The sequence below is a fragment of the Heterostelium album genome (genome assembly GCF_000004825.1).
Source record: "Heterostelium album PN500 unplaced genomic scaffold PPL_contig17, whole genome shotgun sequence".
NCBI classification, from domain to species: domain Eukaryota; phylum Evosea; class Eumycetozoa; order Acytosteliales; family Acytosteliaceae; genus Heterostelium; species Heterostelium album.
The window spans coordinates 290055-300477 of NW_008805094.1; the positions used below are offsets into that span (position 1 = coordinate 290055).

General features: G+C 28.5%; 4 protein-coding genes across 4 annotated transcripts; 1 reads left to right on the forward strand and 3 right to left on the reverse strand.

Moving 5' to 3' along the window:
* Positions 1 to 822: 822 nt before the first annotated feature.
* PPL_07638 (uncharacterized protein) lies at positions 823 to 3257 on the reverse strand (the record flags this gene model as incomplete). The annotated part of the gene is made up of 3 exons (XM_020578472.1): positions 823 to 879; positions 977 to 2553; positions 3245 to 3257. 3 exons carry the CDS (start codon positions 3255 to 3257, stop codon positions 823 to 825), a joined length of 1647 nt encoding a protein of 548 aa, XP_020431707.1.
* Positions 3258 to 3491: 234 nt separating this feature from the next.
* Positions 3492 to 4446, reverse strand: PPL_07639 (Ubiquitin-conjugating enzyme; the record flags this gene model as incomplete). Its single annotated transcript, XM_020578473.1, has 4 exons — positions 3492 to 3631; positions 3710 to 3893; positions 3994 to 4089; positions 4423 to 4446. 4 exons carry the CDS (start codon positions 4444 to 4446, stop codon positions 3492 to 3494), a joined length of 444 nt encoding a protein of 147 aa, XP_020431708.1.
* Positions 4447 to 6282: 1836 nt separating this feature from the next.
* On the forward strand, positions 6283 to 8515 carry PPL_07640 (uncharacterized protein; the record flags this gene model as incomplete). Its single annotated transcript, XM_020578474.1, has 6 exons — positions 6283 to 7153; positions 7224 to 7348; positions 7919 to 7952; positions 8097 to 8240; positions 8327 to 8446; positions 8481 to 8515. 6 exons carry the CDS (start codon positions 6283 to 6285, stop codon positions 8513 to 8515), a joined length of 1329 nt encoding a protein of 442 aa, XP_020431709.1.
* Positions 8516 to 8686: 171 nt separating this feature from the next.
* Positions 8687 to 10318, reverse strand: PPL_07641 (uncharacterized protein; the record flags this gene model as incomplete). The annotated part of the gene is made up of 3 exons (XM_020578475.1): positions 8687 to 9766; positions 9904 to 9935; positions 10279 to 10318. Coding segments are annotated over 3 exons (1152 nt in total), but the record flags the coding sequence as incomplete, so codon positions are not given.
* Positions 10319 to 10423: the final 105 nt, after the last annotated feature.

Here is a 10423-nt window from a genome sequence, read left to right on the forward strand (position 1 = left end):
ATTTTTATTGACTAAAAATGTTGATCAATCTTAAGATTGATGAGGTTGTGATGATGTAATAATAATTATTAAGCTGCTTATTTAAAATGAATGTTGTTGAAGATTATGATGGTGATCAGTGCTTGATGAAAATAAATGTTGTTTTAAAAAACAAACAAACAAATTTAAAAAGCAAACAAACAACAATGAATGAATGAGTGTTGCTTAAAACAAATAAACAATAATGTAAAATGATTTTGAATCAAAAAAAAAAAAAAAAAAAAAAAAAAGAAAAAGAAAAAGAAAAAAAAATTATAAAAAAAATAATTAATCACGTGATTTATTTGAAATTGAGGTAGTAAATCTTTTCACCCCACAACCATTTTTTTAAAAGAAAATGAAAAGTTTCAAAAAAAATTTTTTTTCAAAAATGATCGTTTTTTTTGACAGCAAAAAAGCGGTCCTTTGTTGTCTTTAAAAAGAAAAGAAAAAAAAAAAACAATAGGTGATATTTAATAAATTATATTTTATTGTGTTATTAATTATATTTTGTTTGTTATAGTTATAATTTATGATTAGTATTATTATTATTATGGCATTTATTGGTTATTTTGTTGTTTATTATTTGTTATATGGATTATAAGCCAAATCGTTACACAGATTGTTTTTTTTTTTTTTTTTAGTTTTGGTTTTTTTTTTTTTTTTTTTTGTAAACTGATGATTTTGTGGACGAATTTCAAAAATATAAAGAATTAAAAGTGAAACTATTGAATCATCAACAGATTGCGATATGAACTACTACTACTATGGAACTAAAATGTTACTGCTACTACTATCAATTGTTTATTCCTCATCGTCATCAACCATGAGTGCTTGGAATTTATTTTGAATGGCTGCTTCCTGCAGATATTTTGTATACAAAATTGAAATTGATTCGATTAATATGAAAATTCATATGAATAAAATTTGATATCAGATTCGTTTTTTAATTAATTACCTTTTTGGGAGTAGCTTTTTGAACGACTTCTTTCTTTGGTTCTTTCAATTTACCGGTTGATACCCATCCATCTTCGTCTTTAACTGGTGTTTCTTTCTTGTTTTGTTGTGGTAGTCTGTCAGATGATTTCTTGGTGAAGTCTCTGTTTGGACGTTGATATTTGTTGTTGTCACCGCTGTTGTTCAAACTGCTATTGTTGTTTCTGTCAAACTTGTCAAATTTATCAAATTTACTGTTGCTACCTGTGCTGTCGGTGGATGATTGCATTGGTTTTCTAGCTTGTTTGTTATCACGTCGGTAGTTTTGATTGTCTTCGTTGTTGTTGTCAGCGTTGTTGACATTTTGTTGTTGTTGTTGTTGTTGTGGTGGCTGGTATGATGATTGTTTGCTGTTGTTGTTGTTATCTTGATCTTGTTCGTATGGTCTCTTGGTGTCATCACGTTCACGCTCTCTTTGAATTCTATCTATATCGACGGGTTGTGCACCACCAAATGGATTCGCCGAGGTCTGTCGTGGCTGTCCGAATGCAGCGTTCGATTGTTGTTGTTGTTGTCTTTGATGTTGATGCTGATGTTGATGTTGTTGATTTTGTTGTTGATTGGCCATCTGTTGTGCTTTATATTCAGCTTTGCTGGCAGCGAGTGACTTGATGCTCAATTGGACGTCGGTATTTGGGAGTTTCTCACCGTTCAACTTGCAAACCATGTCGAAACTCTTGGTATCCTTGAGAACGACGTAGATCAAGTTGTTCTTTTGCGAGCTTTCAACGCTAGCAATGAGTGGCTTCTCCTCAAACATTGGGTGATCCTCAATGAACACACCGATGTCCTCGGTGGTGACAGTCTCTGGGTGTCCACTAACGACAACAGTCAATCCTTGATCGGCATATTCTTTACGTGGTTGTTGTTGTTGTTGTTGTCCACCTTGTTGCTGTCCACCTTGTTGATTGTTGTATTGTGGACGTCCACCATTCTCACCATATTGTTGCTGTCTATTGTTATTATAATCATTGTTGTTGTTATTGTTATATTTATTGTATCCAACTCTTTGTTGATTATTGTTGTTAAAGCTGTTGTTATTGTTGTATCCAACTCTTTGTTGTTGGTTATCGCTTCTGTATCCACCACCTTGTTGTTGGTTGTTGTATCCACTACGGTTGTTGTCACGACCATAGTTGTTATTGTTGTTGTTGTTGCTATATCCACCACGATTATCGTTGTTGTTTCTATATCCACCACCTTGTTGTTGTTGTTGGTTATTGAATCCACCACGATTGTTATTGTATGGACCACGGTTGTTATTGTATGCACCACGGTTGTTATTGTTATAACCACTACCACCCTGTTGGTATTGTTGTTGATGATGTTGTTGCTGTTGAGCTTGTTGCTGAGCTTGCTCCTCACGCTCACGTTGCATCTCACGCTCACGTTGCTCTCTTTCCGCTTCCTCTTGCTTGACCTGAGCCATCTTCTCGGGATTATCACGCAACTCCTTCTCTAAAGCTTGAGTCTCCAACTCTCTCTCTCTCTCCTCATTCTCTGTTTCATCTGCCCAATTCATTTGTTGTTGTTGTCTTTCTTGTTTGAACTAAACCAAGTTGAACTACTACTACTACTTCTAGTTTAAACTATTGTAAATAAAGTATTTTAAAATAATGATAATAATTGATAATTAAAATTATTAAATAATTAGTTTCTCTTTATTTATTTTTAAAACAAAAAAACAAAACTAATAAAATAATAATAACAAACAAACTTTTACTTAAAAAAAAAGAAAATTTTTGAAAAAAAAAGTATGTATTTTTTTTGCTTTTAATTTTTTTTGTTTTTAATTTTTTTAATTTTTTTTTTTTGAGATTGTTTTTTGTTTATATTTATATCTATGTACAAAAAAAAAACAACAAAAATTTATATATATCTAGCGTGTGTGTGTGTGTGTGTGACTTTGTTTTAAAGTGAGATAATTTTAAAATAAATATTGATGTATTATTATATCTTATTTAATATTATTATTTTTTTTTATTATTTTTTTTTCGAGATTTTTTTTTTCACGAAGAACTTCTTTTTTTGACTTCATCCAAATTTCTTTTTTTGTTTTTTTTTTTTTTTTGGTATTGCCATCATCATATCATATGCTCCAAACCCAATTTATTGAGTGGAATTATATTAATCAATAAATATCAAAAAAAAGTAATCTTTTTTTAATCCAATTCAAATATAATAATAGTATTATTATTTTAAGATAATAATAATTCAGATTATAACCAACCAAGTGATTCCATTTTGTTTTTTTTTTTTGAGTTGGTTATGACCAATCAAAATACAATTACCAATTTTTTTTTATCAAAAATCTCTTTTGCAAAAAATCAAAAGTCAAAATATTTTCAAAGCCATGCGAAAATAGAGAAATAAGAAATGATACATAAGTGATGATTGTTTTTTTTTTTTTTTTTTTTATGGGGAGAGTTTTGTTTTTACAAACAAATAATTCCGATACTTAATAAAAAGTAACTAATTTATTGTGCAAATTTACGAGTCCACTCTTTGGCAGTAGCTTCAAATCTTTGTTTGTCAGTTTTATACAAATGAGCAATCTCTGGTACTAAAGGATCATCTGGATTTGGATCTGTCAATAAAGCACAAATTGAAAGCAAAACTATAAAAATTAAATAATATTAATGATTAATATGTCATTCAAATTGATTCGTTTCTATTGTTATTGATTGCAACATACCTTTTGGTATAGTTAAAGCTGGACTCCACTGTTCTTTCAAAATATCCAAACAAATACTTCCACTAGAATTAATATTTGGGTGATAAACTTTTGTGGTAAAACTAATCTTGGGTGGCTTAAATGGATAATCTGTTGGGAAATGAATATTTAAAAAGAAAACTCCTTGTTCATATGGTGAATCTTTCTATAAAGTCGGTTGAAAGTGTAATTTAGATTAGTTGTTTGTTCGACTTATCATCATCATCATCATTATTATTATTATTATTATCGTATTAATATCTTACTGGTCCCATAATAGTTGCTGTCCAATGAAACATATCATCTCCAGATGGACCAGCGCTGCAGCTTGAGGGTGGATCACGAGCTAAATCACTTAATTCCTAATAATTGATAAATTATTGTTTCAAATTAGTTCATTTTTATCTTTAATGTTACAAATATTGCTAAAAAAATTAAAAAATTAAAAAAAAAGTAGTAAAAAGTAAAGAAAAACAAGCTCTCAAAGATAAAACTAACAACTTTTATCTAATCTATCTTTATTTCTTTCTTTTTTTTTCATCTGTTTATTTAACAAACAAATGTTTATATAAACTTTTTTTTCTTTTTATTTTTATTTTTTTGTTTTTTAAAACAAACCAATAAAACGAATTTTATAAAAATATATAATAATAGTAATAAATAATAAATAATAAATAAATAAAATATTAACTTACTTTGTTGATTCTCTTTAATGCCATTGTTTTATGTATGTATTAAATTGAGTATATATAAATAGTGTATATATGATAAAATATAATAATTAAACAGGTAGGTAATGTAGATTGAGGAACTTTGAAGCTTTAGATTCAAATACTAAATAATATAGTGATATCAAAATAAGTAGGAGTGTTTTCGATTAATTACACGATGCTAGAAATAAATCTAAATAAAATAATAAAAAAAAGTTAATTAGAAAGAAGAGTTCAGTGCGTAAAAAAACAAAAGTATGAATTGAAGTGAAAAAAAAAATTAAAAAAAAAATAAATAAAAAAAAAATAATAGAAAAAAAAAATAAACAAACACAATTAAAAAAAAAAAATTAAAAAAATAATAAAATAACAATTATAAAAAATTGCAAACTATTAATAATTTAGGTTTTTACTTGGAACAATTGAAAAACAAGAATTAAAGATGCGATATGGACAAAAGAATGTGATTAACTTTGAACGAGATTAATAAAAATAACCGGTTGTTAATATTATTGAGTTGCTTGTTCAAACTGTAATTTTGTTAACTGCTCCTATCTCTATATCTAACCGTTTACAACTTGACTATTGTTATTAAAGTTAGGTATTTCATTCATTGTCAACATTTTGTTAAATATTTGTTTTTTATCTTCTTTGTTTATTCTCACTTTACAATTATAATGATTCTTATAATAAATGTTGCCTAAAGTTATTGTTTATAGAAGTAATAGTTTAAAAAAGATAAAAAGAGATTGCCAATAAAATAATATATATGCTTATTCATATTAATTAATTAAAACAGTTTGTTTTATTATGTTATTTTATTATAAGAAATATGTGTATACAATAACAACAAAAAGTTTATAAAGTTATAGTTTTCTATCTAGTTATTAAAATTTATATTATAGTTACATACATTTAAATATATAAATATATTAATATTAAAGTGAAATAAAAATTATTCAATAACAATAATTATTGTGTTGATCGTTTTTAATAAAAAAAAAAAATAAATAATAAAAAATAATAATTTGATTTTTTTTGAGTGAATCATTTTTTGGATTATTGACTCGACAAAAGAAGGTTGTTTTTTTTCACAATTTTGTGAAAAATGATATTTATTTTATTGTTTTTAATACACAAATCATTTTTTTAATTTTAAAAGTTCACCTTTTACCAAGAATTTAAAACAAAGAAGAATGGCAGGAAATTAATAAATTTAATTCTTTTATTAATTAATTAAATAAATCAAAATTAAAATAATTTATATCAATTTTTTTCTTTCATTAGTTTTAGATTTCTCTAAATCTATTTCATAATGTTTGTATGGAAAATAAATACTCATATATATTTATTGATTGAACGTAATCAATTAAATTAAAATTCTGATTATTTTTTTGTAATATTGTAGTCAAACACATATTATTTTGGAAATAATTTAACCACTCACCACACAAATGTAATAGAAAATAAAAATTATGTGTGTTTGACATTGGGTGTCACCCAAATTGTTTTTATTGACAGTTCAATTAAATAGAAATGGATTTTCTCAATAGAGATTATTAAGTTCATTTTACAATGACATTTTTCTCATTGTGTTGGTTTTGGTTCTACTTTTTTCTGTTGCTGTGATGTTTATATAACTTTTGATATCATCCAATTTTTAATAGATTTTCTACCTTTGAAAATAATCGATAAACACTCTTGCCAACTTACATCAAATTTGAACTTTGAGTTAATAAAGTAAAGATAGATTATTATTTCCTTTGTTAGTTTTTTACTATTTTTTTATTTATTACAAAAAATAAATCAATTTCTTTATTTCTATTATTAATTTAACCTTTAAAAATGAATAGTATTTGTAATAATAATAATAATAATATGAATAATAATAATTTGGAAGTAGATAGATATAGTGTAGAATCATTATTAAAAGATAATATTAGATTAAAGGAGATTATTAAAGTCTACCAATCAGAAAGAGACAACTATTTCAATGAAAGAGAGAAAATGAAAAAGAATTTGGAAAGAGCAAGAAATATTTTATTGGAACAAAAGAAAACTATTTCACAGTTACAAAATCAAAATCAACTATTAGTATCAAATCAAAGTAGTATTAATAATAATAGTAGTAATATTCCAATAATAGATAAAAATATTAATAATAATGAGAATAATAATATTAATAAAAATGATAGTGATAATGTAATATTAGAAATAAATGATAATAATGATATCGTTGAAACACCTTCACCAAATGTAAAGTTATTTAGAACCATGATAAAGAGTTTGTCATTGGAAACTATAACACCACCATTTACATTTATCTCAAATTATATTGGATCATCACCGAATGGCAATTTTCAATCTCCATGTACAACACCAAACCATCAACTTTCAATTCCAATCACTCCAATTGTAATCAGTAGTAATTCAAGTTCAGCAAATTCCACACCAAGACAACATTACAATAGTGATCTTCATAGTAGTAGCAATAGTATTTATAGACAAGATAAAGATACAATTTTAATTACTCAATTAAAAAGTAAATTAAAGAAAATCAAAGAAAAAAGAAAAAAAGACAATCAATACACCAATAAATTGGAGAAAGAGATGGCATCTTTGGAGGAAGTAAATTATTTCTATAAACAAAAGGTTGAGTTGCTTGAAAAAAAGATTAGTAGTATCAATTCAATCAATAAAATTACAAGTCCAAGAGGTAAGGAATATTATTTTTTTTTATTTAATCATTAAATTTTTAATTAACATCAATTTTTTATTTGTTTCAGTTAAATCTAATAGTCCTTATTTAAAGAGTCCAAATCATAGTAATTTAACCAACAGCGCTAAATTGAGAAGTACCAACAGAAGAAATAGTGTTGGTGGAAGTTCAAATTCAACACTTGATATTTTAGTATTATAATTATTTAAAATAATATTATAATAAATAAAATTTAAATTTAAATTAAAAAAATAAGAAAAATTATTTAATTTTTGATATCATTGCATGGTGTGGGAATTCAATTAGTTGAGTGTTGAGTAGTGTGTGTTGTTGATTTTGATGTATATATGATGTGATGTGTTTGATGTTCACACACGTCAGAAAAGTGAATGAATATTTGATTTTATTCTTTCATTTTTAGTAAAGTTGATTTTATTCATTGCTTCCAACAGTTTTTTAATTTATATGAGTGGTTATTTTTTTTATTTATATTTTCTGTGACTGACATTGCAAGTACAATTGTTAAATCAGACTTGATTTGGAATATTGAGTGGATACCACATTATAAAGTTTGATAATATTTTATGACTTTTCAAGTCTAAATGTGGTTTAAATTACTTTTTTAAATATCTTTTTATTCTTTTTTTTTTTTTTGATAATGATTATTAAATTAATCAAATTAAAATAAATATAATAATAATAATAATATATTAAATATTATTGTTTTTAAAAAGAACAAATAATAATAATTTAATAATATAGTATAGTTTATTTCTTTTTAATAAAAATAATAATAGTAAATAGAATAGAAAGGAAAATAGAATATAAATTAATTTAAAATATACATATTTTTTATTTTATAAAAAGAAAATAATGGAGATAAATAAATTTAGATATCTTCAAAAAGTTGGATTTATATTTTTAGTATTTTTTATAGTAGTATATAGTGCAGAAGATAAAAGCGACCGATGTGCAGAGAGATGTCCAACCAGTTGGATAGGTGATGGTTTTTGTGATCGTGAATGTAATATACAAGCTTGTCGGTATGATGGTGGTGATTGTCCAGGATCTGGTATTAATACATGTAAATATATTGAGCTAAAACAATTATATCAATCAAAATAAAATTCCAACTAAATCAAATTACTAAATATAAAATAATAATTATAGATTTCTGTAGTCCAAAATGTAGAAAAAGTTGGATTGGTGATGGTGTTTGTGATCTTGAATGTAATACAGCAGATTGTACATATGATAATGGTGATTGTTCAGAAAATAGACCTGCAAATTGTATGTTGTTTGTTGATTTTTATAATTGAAAAAGTTAAAAAACAAAAGAACATGTGGAAAATTAATTAATTATTAACTATTTCCATTTTTTCCATTTTCCATTTCCATTTTTTTTTCACTTTAGCAACAGAATGTTCAACTGGATGTCGTGAGAAAATGATTGGCGATGGTGTTTGTGATACCGCTTGTAACTTACCAGAGTGTGATAACGATGGCTACGATTGTGAGAAGAATGCAAAACTACCGGAGGAGTGCGCCATTGGCTGTTTGAAGGCGATGATCAACGATCGAATTTGCACACCGCGTTGCAATGTGACCGAGTGTCTCTTTGATGGCGGCGATTGTAATATCACGTCGATCGAGTGCGCGCCGGGCTGCACCTGGGGAATGATCTACAATGGCCAGTGCGACCCCAAGTGTCAGGTGATCGAGTGTAGTTTCGACGATGGCGATTGCATCTTCAAGCAGGAGGAAGCGCAAGACACTTGCTCGGAGGGCTGCTACTCGGGCTATATTGGTGACGGCGAGTGCGATCCGGAATGCAAAACGGCGGCGTGCAACTACGACAATGGCGACTGCGAGAAGCCACCCAATCCACTGAATATCAACAGCACCGAGTGCAGTCCTGGCTGCTCGCCGACCACCATCAAAGACGGCGTCTGTGACATGGCGTGCTACGTGAAGGAGTGTCTGTTCGATGGCGGCGACTGTCGTAACTACGGCGTCGACAAGAAGGAGTGTGCAAAAGGCTGTCCGATCAACATGGTCGGCGACAAATGGTGTATGGCAAAGTGCAACGTCAAAGAGTGTAACTACGACGGTGGCGATTGCGACGCGCAAAACACAGGCAATATCCACGGATCGACTTGCGATCCCGGCTGCCAGCTCTCGATGCTTGGCAACGGCTACTGCGACTACGAGTGCAACACATTCAACTGCCAGTATGACAACGGCGATTGCGGCGTGGCGTCGGCCAACCAAGGTGGCAACGGAAGCCAGCCGTTGGACGGACTGCGCGATGGCGTGCCTCTCGACACGTCGGCACCCACTCCTCAGTGCCAGCAGGTGCCGCCCAACCTCAAGTTCTGCGGTCTTTCGTCGAATGCCTCGAGTATCATGTCGATGCGTGCCTGTCTCGATGCGGACAACCTGATGAAAGCGCACTACATCGACAACCCAACGAGTGACCGTGACATCGACTGTTTCCACACGCGCGCGTTCTTCACGTGTTCGCGAGGCTGTGTGGCGTGTACCAATGCCGGACGTGCCAAGCCGGTGTGTCGTTCGGTCTGCATCGACTACAAGAATCACTGTGGACACCTCAGCAAGGAGATTGAACAACTCAACTGTGACACCGACGAATACACAGACGTCGATTGCACCAAAATCAGCACAGTACGAAAATCACCAACCAACAGCGCAACCAGTCAATTCTCCAACTACAACTTTATCCTTACCGTATTCATTTCAATCTTTATATTTCTAACGACTATATAATGTAATTATAAAAGAACATACTTATTATTATTATTCCTTTACAAAACAAAACAAAACAAAAATTATTATTTTTTTTTAAAACTAAAACAAAAAAATAAAAATAAATAAAAAATCGAAATATTAAAAACAGTTGTTATATTATATATGAAATATTTAAATGATAGTTAATTAATAGGTGTTTACTTTTATAGGTATAAGAAGAATATCTATAGATATTCATCGAATCCTCAAAAAAAAAAGTATATACTTTTCACATAACATACTTATAATAGGTAATTTTTGATTATTTGGTATAAATATATTAATAAAGATTTCTGTATTACAATTTCATTTACTTTGAACAAATTTAATCATTGATTTGATTGAGATGAATATCTTGTTTAAGTTAATTTATGATCAATTTGTTTTTTTTTTTTTTTTCTTATTTTTCTTTTTTTTTTTTTTTTTTTTGTTTTTTTACGAAACGTACGTACTAACTAC